The sequence below is a fragment of the Anser cygnoides genome, chromosome 1 (genome assembly GCF_040182565.1).
Source record: "Anser cygnoides isolate HZ-2024a breed goose chromosome 1, Taihu_goose_T2T_genome, whole genome shotgun sequence".
NCBI classification, from domain to species: Eukaryota; Metazoa; Chordata; class Aves; order Anseriformes; family Anatidae; genus Anser; species Anser cygnoides.
The window spans coordinates 3808910-3831151 of NC_089873.1; the positions used below are offsets into that span (position 1 = coordinate 3808910).

General features: G+C 44.0%; 1 protein-coding gene across 6 annotated transcripts in view; it reads left to right on the top strand.

The window, feature by feature from the left end:
* LOC106038726 (uncharacterized) overlaps positions 1–22242 on the top strand; it is a 154140-nt gene that overhangs the window by 41047 nt on the left and 90851 nt on the right. For all 6 annotated transcript variants that reach the window (XR_010833549.1, XM_067002243.1, XM_067002337.1 and 3 more), the window contains exon 3: positions 14004–14260. Coding sequence is in view for 5 of the 6 variants with exons in the window: in XM_067002243.1 (XP_066858344.1) it covers positions 14004–14260 (257 nt within the window). In the remaining variant the exon portion in view is untranslated. The remainder of the gene's footprint in view (positions 1–14003; positions 14261–22242) is intronic.

A 22242-nucleotide genomic window follows, 5' to 3' on the forward strand; every position in this document is an offset into this window, starting at 1 on the left:
GATTATTTTAGTGTTTTTATGCAGAAGCCTGTTTTCATTTTGCTGTAGTCAGTATGTGATATTTTTTTTCTCATACTTCCAATGAAAGCCTTTTGCCATTTTTTTTTTCCCTTTAGCCTTTTTAACTGAAACAGGTTTTCATTGCTAAATGGAATTTCTGATGCTACTTATATGCCATAGGTGGTAGTTGTATTGGGGTAATAAAAACTGGGATGAGTTGTGGAATGATAACGAGCTGTATGTTGCATAGCTATCACTGTTGGAACATGATCTTCTGCTTTGACCAGAGATTTGTTGTAAGAGGAAACCAATTTCAGTGCCAGGTAGTGTCTGCAATGTCAGCTTAGTCATGTAAACAGTTCTGAACTGGAGCATAGAAATTAACGTTCTGCTCTAGGTACCAAGCTTTACATGATTCAATCTCATGTTCTATTTTGGTACAGATCCAGGTTGCTTAGAGCACCTTGGGATTGCAGAAGAGTATTTTCATAAGTAGTCTTTAAATGTCTTATGGGAAGTGTGTGAGGCTGGAATCAAGTGAAGACGAAAGGTGGTTGAACTGACATGGGCTTGAAGAAGGCTTTTCCTATTTATTCATGTGACCTGTCTTTAACAGCTCTTGAAAAGTACGTGACTGGGTCTGACGTTGGCAGTCAGTATCTAAAGAAGCCGTTTCCAGGGCCTTGGTTTGTTGCTGTCAATTTGCATTACCCGGTGCCGGTTTCTTGAAGTTGGTCAGAACAGAGTGGAAGAAAAGAGGGAGAACAAAGGGTAGACCAGAGTGGTCATCCCTGTGTATTAAAAAAAATGCGTGTGTTGAAATAGGGGTTGGAATCTGCTCAGTGCTAGGAAGTGAAGTGTGTTCCCACAGAAACAGTGCACGCTGGGATGCAGAGAGAGCTTTCAAACTGCATGCATTATCGAGAAATAACCTCTCAGAGCTCTTGGCCGCTAAGGGTAAAGCTTGCACAGCTTGTTTCCAGCCACAGTGCTGATATGTTTAGTAGAATTAACGTCTGTATTTCAAAAGATGTCTCGAAATTTCTTGGAAGGGGAAGGTGGCTGACAGAAATGTACCCAAAACAGGAATAGAGGAATGTTATTCCTGGTATTGTTCAGGATATTTTTCTTTTCTGTGGAATACTTGAGAGGTAGTTGAATCACTAACAGGAATGACAAGCTAGGAAGTTACGATGGGAGTGCAGTGATCGGACTGGATAACTCAGTCAAAAAGCCAGGCCACTCCCTGATACCACATCAAAGTCAGAGAAGTGCCTGTTAAATCAGCACAGGATATTTTCTGTCTTCATCTCTCAAATATTCGTTCTCAAGCATTGTTTCTATGATTGTTTGGTTAAGAAACCATTGGAGCCAAGTTACTTTTAAGTAGAAAGCACACCGCTTTTGGCTTTTTTTTTTTCCCCAGACACCAAATAACATCTTCAGAAACTGAACATAAGTAAGTAAAGTAAGTAGTAAAATATTTACAGGAGTAGTATTAGGTGTTTAATTCTCATTTACTGTGTTACGTGTTTCCCAAATAGCTTGTCTTTGCATGGGTATTGACATAAATGTAGTCCAATTTTCAAGAAGGAAAAAAAGGAAGGTCAAAAAACAGAAGGTCAGAAATGGATGTGAGGAGGTATGGAGTAGCTAGATCTCAAATATAATCCCCTGCTTCTGTAGGCAGGCCTTACAACTTGCGAATGCTTCGGGCTGACCTTCCTTCCTCTCGTACTGTAGTGAGATCGCGGATAGCTTGCCCTGACCTACTGACATCCCTTAGTGCTGCCTGTACACTTCCATTGTTCATGGTCACCCAGCTGCCATGGGTGTAAAGGTGAAAGAAGACAAGCTGCTGTATATTGTGTGCAAGAGAAATTGTTCCTCTGCCTCCTTTCTTTCTTTCTTCTGCCCGAGGTGCTGGACTCCCTGTTGTTTTCTGCTTCGGTACCGCAGACTCGGTGGTTCCAGAAACAAGACCAGTTGTGATGGTTCGTTGCTCTTAGGGAATGGTGAAATGTCATCTCTCAATGGAGAGAGGCTGCGGTCAGAGTGGGAGGGCAGAACGGGTTTTGATGTTCTTCGAGGCGTTTTCTTGGTTTAAGAACACAGGGTCAGCATGCCTTTAATATTCTGCGCTTGTGTACGTCATTTCTGATGGCAGAAATACACTTCAGAAGTTCTTTTGCCAAGGTTTTCATTTCTTGGACAAGAGCATGGCTGTTAGTGCCTTGAAACTGCCTAGCAGCCGGTAGTTACCAGCAAGATTGATCCCTCCAGGCTCCAGGTGTGGAAGAGCAGTGTAGAATAACTGCACCTGAGCAGGTCACTTCAGACTCTTCGCAGTCTTTAGAAGTTTAGGATGTGATTCCTCACTTTTTTTTTTTGACTGACTGGATTTAGTCAATTGAACTGTTTTACCTGGATCTCCATTACCTGCAGTGGGAATTCAGCTGGTTTATGTGAGGGCACCTATATTGTAGAAGTGAGACATATCCCAATCCAGGGTAATACTGTGTGGTTTGGTTACTGTGCTTTTTAAGAAATCTCAATCTATACTGCTGTGTCGTGCTGTTTTTTTTTTCTGTGAAAATCTGTAGAATCCAGGGTTGTTTCTCTTCCAAAATTAATATATGCTAAAATAGGCTTTCGCAGTCAGAGTGGAAAATGAATATTACACTTTTCTAACATGGATTCATCTGGGATCTCTCTTGGTTTGCATGAGTTGTGCTGGGACAGAATAAGACCAGTTAGTTTGATAAAGAGATGCTGAATTACAGGGCCATGTTCCCAAATCACTCCGTCTCTGAAAGCACCATCCGCTGTTGCAATAGTAGGGAGGAAAAAAGGTTGAAATGAGTCACGGTAATAAAGTTCACGTACGTCTAAACCTTCCTGTTATATCTGTAAAAGCCCTGCTGAAATTGCTAGGAGGGATTTTAGTGCTGGCACCGAGGTGTAAATTTTAGCTGCCTGTTGATGCACTCTTAAGTAAGTTGCTGGAGTTTCGTGTCCAGAGGATGGAGAGAGATGGGTGCCATGGAGAGCTCCAGAAGCAAACCCCGTCTGCCTTGGTGCCCTGTAAGTGTGACGCACCAGAAGCAAATAATTCTCTTTATTAATGATGCCTAATTTAGGCAGACTGGATCCTAAACAGCCTGCTATCAGGATTTCCTCCACTCCTTTTCATTTTGCTTTGTGACTGAACTTTCTGGAGAGGAGAAACAGCAGAATTTTCTGTACAAAACCTATCCAATACAAGCAGAACCAATTTGTGTGGGATGTATGCAAAATAAGGTGTTACGGATTTCAACTAAAGTTTTCAGGGAGAAGCCCCTAACTTATGATACTATCAGTATATGTAGCAGAGGTATAATATGCGTGTTTTCAGTACGTTAAGTTTATAAAAATACCAGAAGTGTTGGTTGTTTCTTTCTCTTGCACTCAGTTTTAAATCAGTTTCACTGAATACTTTATTTAAATAAGCCAAGTTAGGTAGAAGAACACCAGTTATAGCAGATAACAGTCATAAAACATTGTTCTTTTGGTTAAAGCCCTTTGTCTCTTTATGTTAAAACATGCTGCAGACTGCTCCTCATGCTTCTTCAGACATCTCTTGAAGCTGGAAAACACAAATTGAGAACAAATTTATGCAGCTATTCAGTGCCAAGTGTGATTCCTCCTATCTTCGCAGCAGAATCGATGGAAATTTGCTGGTTTTCTGGTGGGAATTGGGCGAGGGGCGTGCTTTGCTCGGGGAGCCCCTTTGCTGGACAGTGTCCCCCTGGCAGGTGCTGTTAGCTCCCCTTGGTTATCAGCATTGGTTCTTCTCGAGTTATTTTCTGCACCAGTAGATCTCTACTGCCGATTGTTTAATTACTGTGGATTATTTTAGGTATCACACTGATGAAATGGGTGAGCAGAAGGAAACAGAATGGGGTTGTCATGACTACTGTGGCTTTTTTTTATTTTTTTACTTCCCTTCAAAAAATATTTTTATCTCTAAATTTTTAGGGATAAAATTTGCTTTGATTGTAAATTAATTGTCATGCATCCGAATCTTCCAGTTTTGCTGGGTATTGCGAAGGGTGAAAAGGGAGAGTTCTGTATCTTTTCATGAGGAAAACTGAGTTACTTTGACACTCACAAAATCCATTTCAAATCAGGTGGCTTTGCATAGAATTTGCCTATGAATTAAAAAATAAGTTTTTTTTCTCTTGAACTAGTATTTTTTTTGCATGATTCTACCTCCTAATAGTGATAATTCCATTGTTTTATTTAAATTAATGTAAATCCTTTTATACGAGTAGATTTTTGTAATACCCATGCCTCAGCTGTGTTTAGAAGTGATTTTTCTCTGATGGAATTCATTCAGGCCTGCAATTATTGCGTAGCAAAGGCAAGACCGAAGCAATTCAAGATCTTTTCAGTCACTCAGGAGGGCAAATCACCTTTTTTATGATGGATTGAGTCAGCACATTGCTCTTAGCCACAAGAACGAGTCTCTTTTTTTCTGGGTACATTCAGAACGGGCTTTGCATTACCTGGACCATCAGCAGGGTGGTGCAGGGGCCGATTGAGGTCGCGGTTCTTGTACCATTGGTGCGTGTTCAGCAGTGATCAAACAACAGGACAAACAGGAGTCCTTTTACAGTGAACAGCACAGGCCTGGCTTTTAAATCAGAATATATTTTTTTTAAGTCTCTCCATTTACAATCATTTGTTACTTAAATATGTAGGTTTAGGGCACAACTATAAGACTAGTGCCTGACGAGTTCCTTACTGGATTTAAGGTTGGTGTGTGCCTCTGCTCTCTCCTGCACGCAGAGGAATCTGCAATAACAGCCGTGTCTGCAGCACACTCCTTGATTCCCCGGGAGCTCTAGCTTTTCTTGATGATACAGCCAAATCAGCCCGAGATGATTTAATTTGCTCTGTTCCTCAGCTTAACAAGCTAGCCCTAGGTGAACTTGCCTGTTACATTAAAAGACTGCTACTTTTCCCCTATGCAGCCCCAAATCTTTCTTAGGAATGTCTCGCAATCAGTGTTGGAACTAAACAGTAGAAAAATGATTTCTCTTCACTGTCCTATGGTTGCAGGTGTCTCCTAATATTTTCTGTACATTTTAATAGAGGTTAATAATTTCTGGTAGCCACTTTCTGCAAGAGTTAAATGTTTATTCTTATTTTGGGCTATTAATATACAGAAATAATGTTTTTTCTTGTGAATCCTAGTTACTGTTATTGAACAGTACAAACAGCAGGGTGAGGAGTTGTGTACTGTTGGGTTTTGGTGCTGCACTGGTTTTCCTCCAGTGTAAGCTGCATGCAGTTCAGTCTGTTCAGGAGCTTGTCTGAAGTCCCACAACCAAGCCACTTGAAAGAGCGAACGCAGAACAAAGGATGTGAGTTTGTAGAAAGTGTAATAGGACTTTGAAGACTCCTGATGGCTGAGATGCTTGTGTGTTGTGTGGTATCTTCAGTTACAGTCTTTTGTAGTTGGCTTTCAAGGTAGGTAAAGCCAAACAACTGAGGTGTGGTGATCTGTTATCTCCCAACAATTCTTTCACATCCTGTATATTGGTGTCTGTGCTCTCTGCTATCTGAGCGTGCTTCTTCAGTCCACATCCTGCCTTTGCACGTCGGATTTAAATGTGCAATTAAGTGCTGATTAATTCCACTTGCTGAATGGAGCTGGTCACACAGAAAGTAGGGGGAGAGAATGTGAAACAACGGTGGTGCTCTGCTCTGTTCCTTCTCACTCCACTTCTATTTTTCTGACGGACATTGCTTTAATATCTGTGCTTCCATGAATATAACCTTTATTTTAAAATAAATAATAGAGTTTGGCAGAAGTTGGCAGCACTAGAAAAAAGCTCCTACATGCCCTGAGTGTTTTGTTTTTCCAAGGGTGAGTGTGTGTATGGTAGAGACTGAGAAAGAATAAGTATGTGTGGGCACTGGCAGCTGGCCACACTCTTCGTGCCATGCACTGTATCACGTCTTCCTTCTTTCTTTGCCTTGCAGAATGTACAGGTGCAGATACATAAAACACACTTCTTTCAAAATTGTATTAAATAAGGTCCTCTTAATCACTCAGCGGTTACAAAACGCTGCCAAGTGCTACACATCCTCTTAATTTGTAGATTATTTGCGAATGACGAAATACTACACAGCTACTGCGGCAGAGCAGAAGCATCTTCCTCCGCCCATACAATACTGAAGCGTGAAGGAAGATGCGCTGAGCAGAAACCCAGGATTTCTCCTTTGACCCTCCTACTTGCTGCTTCTGCACGTGAGGATCCTTGCTCCCCGAGGCTGTCTGCTTGTGGCAAGCAAAATTGTCATTCGGTGCGCTCGCAGCTGCGAGTTTTGACGAGGTCGGTAAGCAGTTCTGGCACAGCGGGGCTGCTCCTCCCTCAGTGTCGCCTTGGTACCAGGAACAAGCGAGACTTCTGCTGCTTCCCGTGTAACGAGGTACGAATTCCAGATCAAATGTTAGAGCTTCTTGCTTCTACGTGAAGAAATCGGATTCAACCCCTGGGTGTGTTCCAAAGGGAATCGCGTTAAATCTGACTGTTGCTTCCAACTGTTACACCATGTGGACCCGACACAACCTGGGGGAGAACTGAGGCACACACACACTTCAAAGATGTCAGGCAGAAGGAAATATTGGATCAGTTACTCTGACATTTAGGGTGTTGTAGGTCATTACGTGCAACTGTTACTCCCTGTTTTGAGCTCAGGATCTCATGCTTGACTGAAAAGTTAACAGGCATTTGTTTAAAACCTTTTTCAGAATGGCATGCTATCCGTTTTGAAGTTCTTAAAAAAAAAAAAAAGACTTCAGCATCAATTCTAGTAATTTGTTCTATTGGTTAAACACTTTCTGTGCTTTCTTCATTTTCTTTGTGCCTTTCTGCATTTCGAGCTCAAATTTATGTCTAGTTGCTAGTTTCGTGTGGTTTCTCAGCAATTTTAAGCTGGCATCAACTGGCAGAGCTGCCGAAAGAAGCAGTCAGCTTCCCGCAGTCGCTTGTTCCTGCTTCGGCGCCAGCTGGCGTGGCCAGAGCGTTGGCCCCTGGTGCTGGCCTGATCTTCCTACAGCTGTACAGGGAACCAGCCTGCAGAACCAGCAACAGCAGTGACAAAATCCGTCTTGGTACGAAGATCTGGTTCAAACACAGCTGCGTGAAGGGTGCTGTAGGAAACAAGTAGGTGGAACAGGACAGGAGTGAACAGTCAGGGATGGAAGTGGGCGAGGCTGCCTGTTCTGGTGGTGGCTGTCCCGGTAGCAGATGGTGAAACGATGGAGTGACTTTCAGCGGTTGGTTCTTGGCCACTCCGTGCTATAAATTATCGTGTTGTAATGGTGGCTTGTGTGGTGTCGCCTCTGCATCTGTGACTTGGTCCTCGTGGGGTCAGCATCACGACTTCACAACCAGGTGTATGTACGTCAGGGTGCTGACATAAAAACTGTAGTTACTTGACGTAGAAAAAGCAGTTTAGAAGCAAATACTGTTGGAGTATTCATGTTAATTTTGCTGATAAATCTTAGTATCTGTCATGGTAATTGGCAAATGATACTCAAAGACTTTTGACTGTGTTACTGCAGGGTTTGTATGAAGCAAATGGGTCTTGGTTATTAGCAGGTTGAAAGTGCAGATTCCCAGTATGTGAGAATGGGGGGTGTAGGGCTAGGACAAGGGGGAACGGCTTTAACCTGAAAAAGAGTAGGTTTAGAGTAGATATAAGGAAGAAATTCTTCCCTCTGAGGGCGGTGAGGCCCTGGCCCAGGCTGCCCAGAGGAGCTGTGGCTGCCCCATCCCTGGCAGTGCCCAAGGCCAGGCTGGATGGGGCTGGGGGCAGCCTGGGCTGAGGGAGGTGTCCCTGCCATGGCAGGGGGTGGGATGAGGTGGGCTTTGAGGTCCCTTCCAACCCAAACCAGTCTGGGATTCTGTATGAAGGTACCACATGATGCCAATGAAGAGGACATTGAACGGAGCCCTGGGGAGCCCCAGCAGTGACTGGCTGTCAGCCAGGTGTAACCCCATTTACTGGAACCCTTTGAGCCTGACCCACCAGCCGGTTGTTCACCCGGCTGGTGCACCTTCGTCCAGAAGGATTCTGTAAGAGACAGTACCGAAAGCTTTGCTCAGATCCACACGGATTACATCAGCTGGCTTCTCTTTGTCAGCTAGTTGGGCAACCTTGTCACAAGAGGAAATGAGGTTAGTTTCGTAGGACCATGTCCTCACGGATATGTATTGGTTATGGCCAATGACTGCGTTGTCTGTCAGGTGTTCTTCGGTAACTCCCAGAACCATCTTCTCCGTAACTTTACCAGGCACTGAAGTGAGACTGACAGGCCTATAATTATCAGGGGTCTCTTTTTTTTCTTTTTCTTTCTTTTTTTTTTTTAACTTTTCTTAAAAGCTGGGACATTTGCCAGCTGCCAGTTGACTGGGTCCTCTTCAGATTCCCGAGATCACCGAAAAATACATACTCAGGGCGCATGTAGCTTTGACGTAAAAAGTCAAAATACATACCAGTTTTCTAGGGTGTCAGATAGCGATGATGTTCTCTCTATATGGAAAAAGTCTTTCTCCAAATGCTGCTGAAAGCACGGACTGATTTTAGCGTTGTCAAAACATGTTTTGTGCTTGCATTGACGTTTACCAGTGACTCTCACTTTTATATAGCACATACTCTATAATGAAAGTTGCTATGTTTTCTTCTCAAAAGATTCCAGCATTGTTTAGGCAACAGTGTTGAATGAATGAAGCATCTAGTCACTATTTGTTACCTTCTCGCTATTCGCTGTGCTGATACCATATCTCTTCTGGCAGCACAGTTAAACGCTTCACTAAAAAGAATTCTTCTCTTTTGTGGTGCATTTGGTTTTGGATAATCTGATTGCGTATTATTTCATTGAGCTCATCTTCACAGATTCTCCTAGCAGCCACAGATCGCGTTTCACACATGGGAACTGATAAACAAAGCTGCAGAGGCTATTTTATCCTTCCGTCTTGCTTAGGAACTCAAGGCAGCCCGGTTCGTCAGAGCTCTTGCCACCACTTCGGTGGAGTATGAGGAAGCCACTTCACTTGAGATCTGACCGATTGCCAGCGTGTGTTCAACTCAAACGTTTCTGAAGTGGTCACGTGAATTGGCCTGTCTCAAACGAAGCTCCTCGAAGGGTGCCCAGCCATGCCTGTCCTGGGGATGTTCTGCTGCTCCTCCTCCTCTTCAGAGCCTCCCTCCTTTGTTACCTGTCCTGTTGCTCTTCGCGGGGCTGCTGGCTGGCAGGTGTGCTGTGTGGTCGTGTCCCAGACCAGGTGTCTTAATTCTAATTAGTCTTTTACACCTATTTTGTGCATATATATATTTATTTTTTTTTGGGTTGAATCTTTGAGAAACTTTCTGGGCTGAAAAATTTCAGGCCACCTGTGACTTCATGGGGAAATTCCCATATTTCTCATTTAGAACTCTCAGTTAAGGGTTTTATTGAAGGCAGGAGGTGACTTTTTTTTTCTTTTCATCTTTGATTTCAGTATTCATTTTGCAGATTTTTATTAGCCTGGTACAGCTGTAGAATGGCAGCATTGTTAAGATCTTTGCTGGAGGTGGTACAGTTTAAAGAAGGCTTTGCAGTCTGATTTAGTTGTTTGTACTTCATTGTAATTTGAGAGAGACTCTTTTTTTATTTACCAAATGCTTGTGATTAAACCATAAAAAACACAATAAAGAGGAGATAATTTTCTTCACAAGGTCTTTTATTTCTCCAGAAACCTGTGAAAGTAGGGGATTCTTGCCAGCTATAGAAGTTTTCAGCAGATTGCTCTTATTTTCCCCTTACTATATTTCAAATCGTAATGCATATGACATTATTGACAAGCTTTCTCAAAAATGATATCCGAGTTCGACAGATCTTGCTGAAATACCGTTTAACTTGCATCTAGGTGGAAATAAATGATACAAGAATGGATAACCATTAAACAGTGCTGAAATAAACACATCCATTTTTCTTCTTCAAAGACTCTTAATGATGAATTACGACTGGAACTGTACTCAAGTACTTGTAGAGTCAGTGGGAGGCTTTAACTTTATTTTTCCAGGAAACCCAGAAGGCTCGCTCTCACTACACTGCCTCTCTCTGCTATTAAATATATCACCTATGATGTATGTATTTTAGAAACGTTCAAAGCATGCGATTAAAAGGAAGTTTTGTACTCACTAAAAGCTTTCTGTGTCCACTTCAGATGTTAGAAGTACAAACATCGAGAAAACATTTGCTTTCGAGTTCACAAGAAGTGTCAGTTCATAGGAGTTTTGTATGTTACAGTTTTTCTCCTAAAGGAAGCCTTCAACTAGAAAAACGCATTTCCGTACCCGGTAAAAGACGGTCAGTAGGTTTTCCAAACCCACCACCGGGCTGTGGGTGAGACCAAGAACAAAACAAAGAACTGGGCATTTAGAAGCATGGTCCAAGCTTGAACGTACCCTGCTGATGTGAGCTAAACTGGAATTTCCAAAGAGGAAAAAGGGAGTTAACTCAAACCTCGTTGGTTCAGGTTGCGGCAGTCTGACCTTCCCTGGTTCTTTCTGAAAACCCCAAGGCAGGATGTGTCATGAGTTGCGTTTGAATTGAAGGTTGCACTCCCCTCTGTCAGGTGGAAGTCCCTGCTAGGTGGAAGATTTCCCTTCCCTGAGGGCACCTGAGCGCAGCTCTTGGGGCGTCTTTTCTGAGGACAGGGTAGAGACGGGTGAGAAAGGAGCCTGTGTGAGCGAGGGAGGCTGCTGAGAAGATGGAACAGACTCGGCAAGGGCTCAGATGTGGAAAGACAGACTTCTCCTCCAGGGATGCCTAGGGACTATGCAAATTCAGGTCGCTAACGGCTTGCGATCAAGCTTGAAAACTAGGAAGTTACTTAAAAGCTTTTTCTTCATCTTGCTTTTACTTGTAGCTGTTCAAGAGTTCTGTGCTTTGTGCGTCTTTCTAGTAACACCTCGCCCCAGGGCCTGCAGTGCTTTTAGTGTTCCGAGGGTGTTCGACTCTCAAGAGAAGCGCAGGCAGCTCCTCCAAGCACTCGGTGCCCCAGGGGCTTGTCGCAGTGTTGTTAGAGACAAGATGCGAATCCCAAGGCAGCTCTGTGCTGAGGGCTCACGCTGGGAGATGAGCAAGGCTGTGTGTCCTCTCAAGAGCGGGACAGGAGCTTCTGTTCCTTCCTTTATATATTGGAGAAACAGTAGGATGGAAATACTTCAAGTCTAGGGAACAGCTGCAGAGAACGTGGAACCTTTCTTCAAAGGGCTGAAGAAAGCCAGCTAGTGGAGCTGCTGATCTGGGTGTCTTCGTAGCACCCGAGAGGGAAGGACTTCGTAGAACCTGAAAGAAATCAGAGGCAGGGATTGGATTCGTCTGGTGGCTCCGATACCTTTGTCTGTAGGGAGCAGCAAGACAAACCCAAGAGCACTAGGTGGACAGAGACTGCAGTGGGATTGAGAAGCTTGAGCAGGAGGAATACGGGCAGAGGTAAGCCACTGAACCGTGGAGTTGATCACAGGAAGATTCTGTGTTAAAAATAAATATGTACAACATGAGTATATGTTAAAATGGGTTCCAAAATACATAAATAAAACACAAAGCTTTCAAGACATCTCTTACAGCCTTTGGAAGGATTTGTATGCTGTGGGATGGTGCACCAGCTCCATCAGCTACTACAGGAAAAGACTTTAAAAGTCGTCTTGCAGAGGCACGTCTTGAGAAGGGCTTAAGATTAAATCAAGGTGGAAGAAGCCTTGTGACACAAGTTTGGAACAACCGCAGTGAAACTGCTCTGAGCGTAAGGCAAATGAAAATGGGAGGCATTAGCACCTCTTGAAAACTGGATGCCCTGTTTCTGGGACCATCTCTGTGATGTTCAAGTGGATTAAAAGGACTAAAATGGGGGAATGGGTCATGTACCAGATCTGGATCAGAACAGCAAGAAGTCAGCATTCTCGTTGAGCTTATTGTAGGCTGAAGTTCATCTGTCTTCCCTGTGGGGAGCATCAAAATGACCTGATGAGTACAGGGTGAGAAGTGCTTGAGAGTAGTGTCAAGATGCTTGAGGTAAGGAAGAGAATCCACCTTTCCTGGAAAGAAAAGTAGCCCTTTGTGGTAAAGGGGTCACTTTGAGGCTTTGGAGACCGGATCTCTGTTAGAGACACTCTAGGGAAACAGAATCTCCTATTGCAGTAACAGGACGTGCAGGAGATCTGTCTACGTAATATCCATTAATGTGAAGAGGAAGAAAAAGAAAAGATCTCAGTATTTCACAGTATTTTGGCATGCCGTTTCTTCAGAGGGAATCCCTAGAAGATGTGATACAAACGTGGCTGACTGAAGAGGAAAGTTTGGGGAGAGGATGGAGGTACATGGCAAGCACGTCCCGGGCGGGTGGGACAGGAGAGTTGAGAAAACCCATGTTAGTCCTGAATTGCGTCCAAAAAATGATTAAAAAGTCTCACTTCTGGAACCGCTATGAACTGCTGAAAAGCAGACAACAGTCCTTGTACCCATCAGGAAGGAGGCGACCTGCAGAGGGCTTCTTAAATGTGTTTTGTCCTCGGTGAGGTTGGACAAGGAAGGGAAGCTGGGAGAGAATGGAAATGGTTTCCCAGTCCAACTTGCGGTCAAGGCAGTGAATCAGGAAGGTAAGAAAGAGGGGTGGAGGCAGTACAGTTTGGTTAGCAAGTTAAAAAAGGAGTTTGAGGTGGTTCTGAGACTTCCTGTGGCTTCGGAAGTGCCTGCCAGGAGTGCTGTAAGGGAGGACAACAGAAAGGGAAGGGATAGCGCAGAACCACTTCGGTTGGTTGGGTTTTGAGGTGGGGCTGGAGCGGGCCTCGTGGTGGGCTCTGCTGGTCAGAAAGGTGCTGAGCAAGGCCTGAGAGCAACCTGAAGGAGAGGACCTGCCGGGAAGGACACAGTGGCTACTGTGCAGGATTGTCCCCAGGCCCTTCCGCTTCTGTCACCTCACTTCACTTTTCTTTGTGGAAATAAATACATACTGACTCCTCCTTGTTAAAAACTGGCTCTAGTGTTAAACATATTATTGTGACTTTCAGGTGTCTTGTTATGGAAAGGTGAAGGCAAATCTGCCTCCATGCGTCTGCCTTAGAGGAGGTCGTGCCAGGGTACTTGTTAATATTGCGAGTCAAAATGCGTTCGAGTGAGCCTTGAGGGACTGCTGTTAGCTTGGATGTATTACTAGAGACAGGCTCTGGGTGCTGGAGTGATCGTTTGCGTGACTGATAGCTTTAGGGAAATTATTTTTAGAAGTCTTGCTATTAATTATTTGTTAACAAATTGGACGTGAGAAAACAACAAAAGAAAATATTTTTGGATAATCACAATTCAGAACTTTGACCAGCAATAGGAAATGTAATTAGGTTTTGTTTTCTTGTTTTCAAATTTTTGCTTGGTTTGTTTGTGTTTTTAATGGCAAATGTTCAGCTTTTGAACTAATAAGAAATAGGGGAAGGAGAATTTTCTGTACATTTAAATCCTGTGTGCTCTGCTGGGGTTTTAATTGTGTTTTAAGCAAAGTCAGTTCTGGTTTTAAAGCCTAAATGAAGTTTGAAGCTATTAGCTGTATGATACAATGTACAATGATTCAGCATTCGTGATGAAATCTATTTATAGTTAACTCTATTTTTATTCAAAGAAAAACAATAGCACTGAATTTCAGGCAGTTTGACCAGACACTGAGGAAAGTCTGTTGGAGCTGAGGAAAATCTCGAGCTGCCTGATCTTGAAAGCTGAGCTAGCGAGCTCCTCCGGCATCAGCATTTCAGTGCTGTCCTCTCTAAGGTGAAACGCTGTGCTGGAAGGCTGCCTGAGTGGTAAAGCCTGCTTCACGTCCGCTGCGGAGGGGTTATCTACATGAATTGCATTGTATTTTTAAAGAATTGAGCAATATAACTCAGCTCTGTTCATTTTTTCCCCTCTCTTTCAGGTTTTCCTGACTGTTCTGTGGCCCTGTCGCTGCAGCCGCCATGGATCCGAATGCTGTGGCTGCAAAGGCTTCTTACTTTCTCATACTGGATCCCTCAAATCCAAGAGCTGCTTGGCAGTTTCCAAGGCAACCACCTGTGGAATAATTAAAAAGGATGAAGCGTTAGTGTGCCAAAGATACGGAATTCTTGCCTGGAGAGAGCACTTCATTTTCATCTGTTGTGAAGAATCAAATGTGTCTCTGCCAGCAAAGTTAAGGTAGTACAATTAAAAGAGTACTGCTTTATTATCTGGAGATGCTGAAAGTTGGCGTAGGAGTAACAGTCCTAATATGACCATATGCTGTTCACTTCACAAAGTGACCGTAGATTGTTTACTATTAATTTTGGGGTATATTCAAACAGAAAATCTAAGAGAAAGAAGATGATGGAAAAGCAATGTGGGTGAACGGTATTTCATGCAAGTAAAACATTTGCATGAACTGTTTTGCAGTTTTTGCTGTCTTGCCTCACAGATGATTTTAAGCTGGTAAGGACTAAAATGGAGAGTACATTAGTGGGAGCATAAATATAGGAAGTGGAGCCTTCATGCCAAGTGCACTGAGATTTCTTTGGCATTCAGTGGAGTGATGGATATAAAAGGAATATAGGAGTGGGCTCACAGAAAAATGACAGAATCGAGGATCGATCTTTATCCCGTAGCCTAATAAAGGGTATGCAGCGATTAAGTTGATATTGGAACTGAACTGTTAAGCAGGTTTAGACTCCTGGGTGAAGCAGTAGCTAAAAACATTTTTAAGCCAGAATCAGAGCTGAAATTGCACGGTAGGAGACCAAAAGGTGAAGAAAAGAACTCTGTTAGAATACCAAATAAAACAAAAATACCAAATTGAGTTCTGCACGTTTGAAACATGGCTACAAAAGTTTATGGAAAGCTCTTGCACTCTAGATGGAACTGGAAACCTTATTCTTTAAGTATAATATGTTGCTGGATGTATCTGCTTATTTTATCTTCTTCTCTGCCAGTCATTCAAGTACATTTGAATAGAAAAATATTGTTCATTTCTGACAATGAAGTTAAATGGGGAAAGCCACATTCACGTTCTTCTCATAGTCCACATAACTGCTCAGTTAAGTCTGGTTACCTAGCTTAATGCTTTTGTGCAGTTAATTTTAGGCGTGATACTTTTGTGTCATTTATTTCAGCAAAAAAAACGATCTCTGAATTTTCAAGTAGGAATATTTGGGATACCATCTGGGCTTTACATAATCAATTTTTACTGCCAAGATGTTTGTGGGATTCTGTTCGGATGTGGATGGGATTTCACATTCCATCCCTTTCACAGCACAAGAGGATCATTGTTTTTAGATACGGTGGGTCCAAGAAGAAATACAGATTGCTTGATGGCAGCTTTGTGATGTGAGGGAATACAAATAGACGCCCAACCTATCTAGTAACCACTGTTACATAGTCAAGCTCCTACAGAATCTCAGAAGTAATATTTGTAGGTGGTATCTGAGTGCAAATGTACTTATAAACCCTAATACTTAGCTGGCAATTTCAGTTTTGCTGTCACCGTGGCTTAACTGCTAAATTGATTGCCTTCTGAAGTGATTCTTCTGGCTGTTCGCTTTTTTTGGTATACAGCTGAGGAAGAGGTGGCTTATTGTTTGTTTGGTTTGGTTTTGTTGGATCCTTTGTTTGTTTTGGGACAAAAATACTGTTTTCCCATATGAAAGGAATGTGCTGGCAAAGTATTTGCAGCAGGCATGGAGAACATGATTGACACGCGGTTCAGGTAGAGTTAGGCAATGGGGGTGTGCGTGTGTGTCTGGATCCAAATCTTCTGCTTTCCAAGAACCATGAGTAAGTCTGAAAGATGAAGTGTGTACTTGGGAAAGAGCGTACGCCTGTGTGTGTCTAAGACTAATGCAACAGCTAGGTAGTAATCCCGTGAAGTAGGCCAGTATTCCCATGAGTGTGCATGGAGAAGTTCCCTCCTGGACACTTCTTGAAAACACCCTGGCCGTTATGCAAGTACCTCACTTTTTCTGTTTCTCCTCAAATAGCGTGGGTGAGATTGTTCTCATGAATCTCAAACTCGTAGGCAGTGCTGAAGGTGATGGTGGAAAGCAGAGAAGGCGGGTAGCTCCCGAAGGTACCTGTACCAGACCTCCTCCAAAGGGGGTGACTTAGATTTTAGAGGCACTGCTCTTTACGTTGATGGCTCAGCACAGACCGTTACTTCAACCTAGATGGGAAACTTCGTGTGTGTAATTGTCTTTAATATGTAAGACCTGTGTACAACCACTTTTTTTCTTCGTATTCAAGCAACCTGGTCTAGCGGAAAGTGTCGGTACACGTGGCAGGGTGGTGGAATTAGATGGGCTTTGAGATCCCTTCCAACCCAAGCCATTCTGGGATTTCATTCCTAATCCAGAGATGGGGTAAGTGGATTTGAGCTTGGTTACCGGTACAACCCAGTTATTCCCAGCTCAGGCAATTGACCCTGGCAATTCTTCCAGACTTGGGATAATGCGGTTCAATGTCAAGGATACCGGAGAGCTGCATGGGGTTTGTTAACATAGTTTCTATTAGAAATAAAAACATGCATGCTAAATTTAGGCAGCTGGACTGTGTGAAAGAAAATAGAGCGGCTGGGCAGAATTTCTAATCTTGTGTGTATAGTTTACATTTTACTAATTGTTATCCTTGAGATATTTTACAGGACTGAAGGGGAGTAAACTTAAAAGCTGTGATTTGTTCAGCAATCCTGATTTTTTTTTTTAAGTGGTTCAGTACATGGCAACGTAGGATTCGTCTTTGCGGTCTTGGCTATTAAGCATTAGTGCTATATGCACCTAGAACAAGTGAAATTTTCTTTGTGCTGGTCTTCTGTAACAGACGATTTATGTTACTTTGCACGTTGGGGTAATTTGAGCTCCTCTGGAAAGAAAAAAAAGTACAAATGAGTCATATGGTAATGCTCTTAAAAAATATTTGGTCCAGTTAATGTACACTTTTTTTTTTTCCTATTTCTGTGCTGCTGGCACAACTGTATCAAAGGAGTCAGTTACAGTGTGGGTCTCTAGACGTATCACTAAAACGCGCGTTGGTTTTGTCATGTCAGTGGGGCTGTTTCCTAGAAGAGAGAGCTTTCTTCTGGCTGCTTGGAAATCAAGGTGATTTTTGGGGTTGGGAGTTTTCAAAGGGAATTTTCCTTCTGCCAACGGGAGTCAAGAGTGAAAATGTAGGGCTCATAGGGAAAAGAGTGTTAAGCAGCAAACGCCTTCCGCTTCTTGGAATAGGGAACTCCAGCAAGGAATTGAACCGTTTGCCTAGGCTTTCTCTGGACACGTAATACCTACATTTCTGATGGGGGTTTTAGGGCATATCAGGCTGGGCAGACACGTCAAGGTCTCACCAAGGTGTTGTAGAAAAGGTGCTCAGTAGTCTCTGGGAATATTGGTCATGGTGACGCTATGTAAAGTCACATATCCCAAGGTTTTTAGGACCATCTCTGTCTTCTTTGGCTCCTCAGAGATCAGAAGAGAGTTAAAGTGAGCTGCCCAGAAATGACGAAGGAAATTTTCCAGGTGCATCAATACAGGATGCTATTTTTGCCCATCAGCACCACCATCAAAATCAGAAACCCCAGTAAAAATGTGTTGTGCTCCCCTGTATCCTGCATTGCCTTCAAGTGCCAGGCTGCAGCTGGGAGGGCAGTTACAGGGACAGCAAACACAACCTTGGCAGCCAGGGTGCTTGTGTGGATGAATGCCTTACAAGGATCGAATTGGTACTCCACTTTCAATGCTCTTGCAAATAGAATTGTCCACTAGGTGGTAACTTCAAGATGAGTCATGAGATCCCTTTCTTCCTGCCAGCCGTTGCTACCGTGCATTGTGGATATATTATTTCGGTGTAGTTCAGAGGACTTCCCCTGACAAATCGTGCAGGACAGAAAGGAAAGGTCAGTCCTCTCTTCTTCTGGGACCAGTTTAACTCCCTTCGCAACCAGCGAAATAACTACCAAAATGTTCCTTAGCAATGGTCTTGTTGGTATTTGTGTGTACTTCCAACTCCCTGTTTGTGAATTTAATTCCTCACATTAGGTTGTGTGCAATTAAAAAAATAACACTTCAGAATTACTGAATTGTACTCGGTAGAGGGGTGAAACACGGCTTTAAATTACTACGCACAGTGAACACTTAGGTATTTTTAACAGGGTAGGAAGAGATACTAACACCTGACAATTTGTCAGGACATTGTACCTGCGCTAGGCAAAATGACTCTTGGAGAGGTAATGAACATAAGGCTAGAGAGCAGCTGTTCTCATACACCCACCTAGAGCAGTGTTTGTCTCCAGCAGAGCCCAAAGGTGGGTAACTGAGCGCTGCAGGAACAGAAGAAAAACGCATGATGCTCCTTGCGCACACCCTTCGGTCTTCAGACATGGGGAGTGCAGGAGTTCACTGAGCCGGATGTCTCTTTTATAACATTCACTTGATTTGTCTTCTCACTTTCTTAAATATTCCCTTCAAGCCATGAGAAGTTTCAGGAAATGTGGTACTCTGTAGTTCCATAGCTTGACTAACATGGCAATGTAGTGAATGAAGTCCCATGTTCTTCTGAACTCCCTTTAATGCCTACTTCTTGTACTGGAAGAGAGGTAAATGATGAATCTCTATTTACTCTCCCCATTGCAATCATAATTTTCTAGAGCTCATTTGGCTTAAGTCGAGACTCAATTTAAAGCCTCTTGACCTGTATTCCCCCTCCACCGGGTACCCTACTTCACACTTAATTTCATTGACTTTATGAATTTCATCAACGTAGTTTATTGCCCAATCAGTAATCTGTTTGCAGTCTTTCTTCAGTTTTCCTGCTCGTTTACTGTCTTCGCTACCGTAACTAACTTAGTATCATCAACAGACAGCATCTATTGAGCTCGTTCCATGTCATTTCTGAGTTAATCGAACAGTGCTGGGAGCAGATCCCAGCACAGATCCCTGTGGGAATCTGGGGGTGGACAGGAGCAACCATGATTGTACCAAGTCCTAGCAAATGCCCACTTGGGCACGTGACACGGTTGAGTTTACACATCTATCTTGTGGTAGTCTTCTCCAAGTGGAATCATCGCTAATATTTTTGTAGGAATGCTGATTGTATTTATAAGGTACGTTATCGTTCTCCATCAGCTGCATATTTGTAATTTCTCCTTTGAAAGATGTGACAGGGAAGGGATTCACCTTTTTTGATGATGGAGGATGACGGCTTTTTAAAGTGCTCTTTGTTCACAGTGCAGCAGTTTTCATTTTCTGAAGTTCTGTTCTCAAAAACAGCTTGTTCAGGACGTACTGGTTTATCACTGCATTAGCAGTATATACAAAACAGCGCTGAAGAAGGTAAATTGAGCAGTTGGGTGAATCTCCACAAGTCTAAAGGTACACTGGTTTTAGGTGGGTAACTGTGGAAAATTACATTAACAGCAGAACTATGAGTTGTTCTTGTTTTCTAATGTTCATAATGTTTCTAAGTTCAGGGACACCTCCCAGCAGCCCAGGCTGCCCCCAGCCCCATCTAGCCTGGCCTTGGGCACCGCCAGGGATGGGGCAGCCACAGCTCCTCTGGGCAGCCTGGGCCAGGGCCTCGCATCCCTCAGAGGGAAGAATTTCTTCCTTAGAGCTTATCTAAATCTCCCCTCTTATAGTTTAAAGCCATTCCTCCTGCCCTATCCCTACACCCCTGACACAGAGTCCCTCCCCAGCTCTCCTGCAGCCCCTTCAGGCCCTGGCAGCCCGCTGGGAGCTCTCCCCGGAGCCTTCTCCTCTCCAGGCTGAGCACCCCCAGCTCCCTCAGCCTGGCCCCACAGCAGAGGGGCTGCAGCCCCTTCAACATCCTCGTGGCCTCCTCTGGCCTCGCTCTGACACGTCCCTGTCCTGGTGCTGGGGCCCGGAGCTGAACGCAGGCTCCAGGTGGGGTCTCAGGAGAGCAGAGCAGAGGGGGGACAATCCCCTCCCTTGCCCTGAGGAACGTTTGCAGGCTGCTGTCATCTCTCCTCGTATGGAAGTAGTTCCCTAACACTGCTCATTGCTGTTCTTCGTACCAGTGTTACCCCTTCCTAAGGTGGGGGCACCAAACAGCGCGCAGAGCTCGCGGTGCGACCGTGCAGCAGATGGATGCACCTCACACTGCTGCTCCCTCCTTCGGTCTCTGTTCCCTGCCTAATGACCTCTGAATTCCTGCTTGCGTTCTCACTGCTGCTGCTATCAACCACTGTGAAAGCTGTGTTTTCATAAAGCTATCCTTAGTGACTTCAAGGTCTTTACTAATGAGGAAAAACTAATTTAGAACCCTTTATCTTCTGTGTGTAGTTATTTTTTTTTTTCCCAGATACTGGACCTTGCATTTATCTACTTGAACTTCATTTTCTGTTTACTCTCCCAGTCACACTGTATAATAACTAGCTGGGGAAAAAAAAAAAGGCTGAGAAGAACTTCACTTAGATTTACTTAGTATTTTCTCCTCAATAGACCTGTGATCTCACATTGAATCATCTTCAGCATAATTAATGGTTACGTTAAATGACAGTATGGATTTTTATAGGAGTAGACTTTTGTGTGTCTCTGTGGAAATGGCTATGTCTTTAGCATGTTAATTAACTGTTAATAAGAAGACCTTGCTTCTTTTGTGGGTTCTAAGAGTTGTTTGAAGAAGTGGCAATAAATGGTATCTTAAAAATGTTACGTTTACGTCCCATTGACAATATTGGAACTTGTCTGTCCCTGAAATCCTGCAGTTCAGCCACTTGAATCTCAAGAGATGACGTTTGCCACCGGTAGCTCTCAGCTGCCTTCGTGGGACCACGATGGTCATCTCCTGCCTCGGGCTGAGAGCGGTGTATGGGGAACTGGGGAGCTGCTCCTTCCTGCGGGACTTGTTTACGTGTCTTCTCTTGCTTACTGTGCTTTTGTTGGAAGCAAGAGGTATCTCTGAGCTTCGTGAGCTGTCGTGCACATCGAGGTACTCAGGTCAGTCAAGGTGACGTGGAAGCTATTGCGAAAACGTTCTTTATGGGGTTGCGTCCCTAGTCCTGCTGGAATATCCTACTATTCCTGCTGGAATATGCTATTGAAAATGGCCAGAGGGTAATGTTAAACAGCAAATCCTGTCCCCAAACAGAGAAGGTAAAAGAGCAATTTGGCTCGCCCTACGTAAACATCTCCTTGTGGTCAGACACGTGTTGCTGCCTGGACTCCGCCAGGCTGATGGCTCTGCAGTGGCTCCAGTGGGGTGTTAAACATGCACAATGCCTGTAAATCCATTGCAGACACCTACATGAGGTCAATTAAATCCTGTCCTGCCATTTCAGTCCTTCGGACTGGCGAGTGCTGTCACTTCTGGAGAGCGGTCATCAGTCAACGTGGCGCTTGAGGAAGGTTGTGTGATGCGGAGCTCCGCAGCGCGGCAAGAAGGCTGCAGGCTCTCTGAGGTTGAATTAAGGTGTAGGCTTGTGGGTCACCCTGAAGGGTGAAGTGAGAATGAAATTGAAGATCAAGTTCTGTAAACTGGTGAGCCATTGTAATAGTGGTTGCAAGGCACACCGTGTTGTGATGTGGATGGTTCAGAATTTCGTCAACTTTTATCACTTCCTTGAAAAATAAATCTAATTGAAAAGCCTGCAGCCCGGGGCTGTGGTCAGGTAGAGCTTAGGGTTCTAGCGATACGTATTTATTTTCTGTGTCCACGCTGAAGGTAGCAGCAGTGCTGCCCTGTGTAAGTTGTGAATGGGGTGGCTGAGGTGTGACGAGGAGGTGGTGTCCTCAGCTGTCACCTTCAGGAGTGGTTAGCCAATGCCCTGGCAACCTGGTGTTCGCGTTGCTTAACCTGAGCCCTCTGAAAAACAGCTCTTTTCTTTCAAGGCACGAAGACAGGAGTATTGCCAGAGCAGTTCTTCTGTTAGTGTTGGATGGCCAGGGTAAGATGGAGAAGAGAAGGCTTCAGGGAGACCTTAGAACAACCTGCCAGTGCCTGAAGGGGCTGCAGGAGAGCTGGGGAGGGAATCTGTGTCAGGGGGTGTAAGAATAGGACAAGGGGGTATGGCTTTAACTAAAAGAGGGGAGATTTAGAGAAGGTATTAGGAAGAAATTCTTCCCTCTGAGGGCGACGAGGCCCTGTCCCAGGCTGCCCAGAGGAGCTGTGGCTGCCCCATCCCTGGCAGTGCCCAAGGCCAGGCT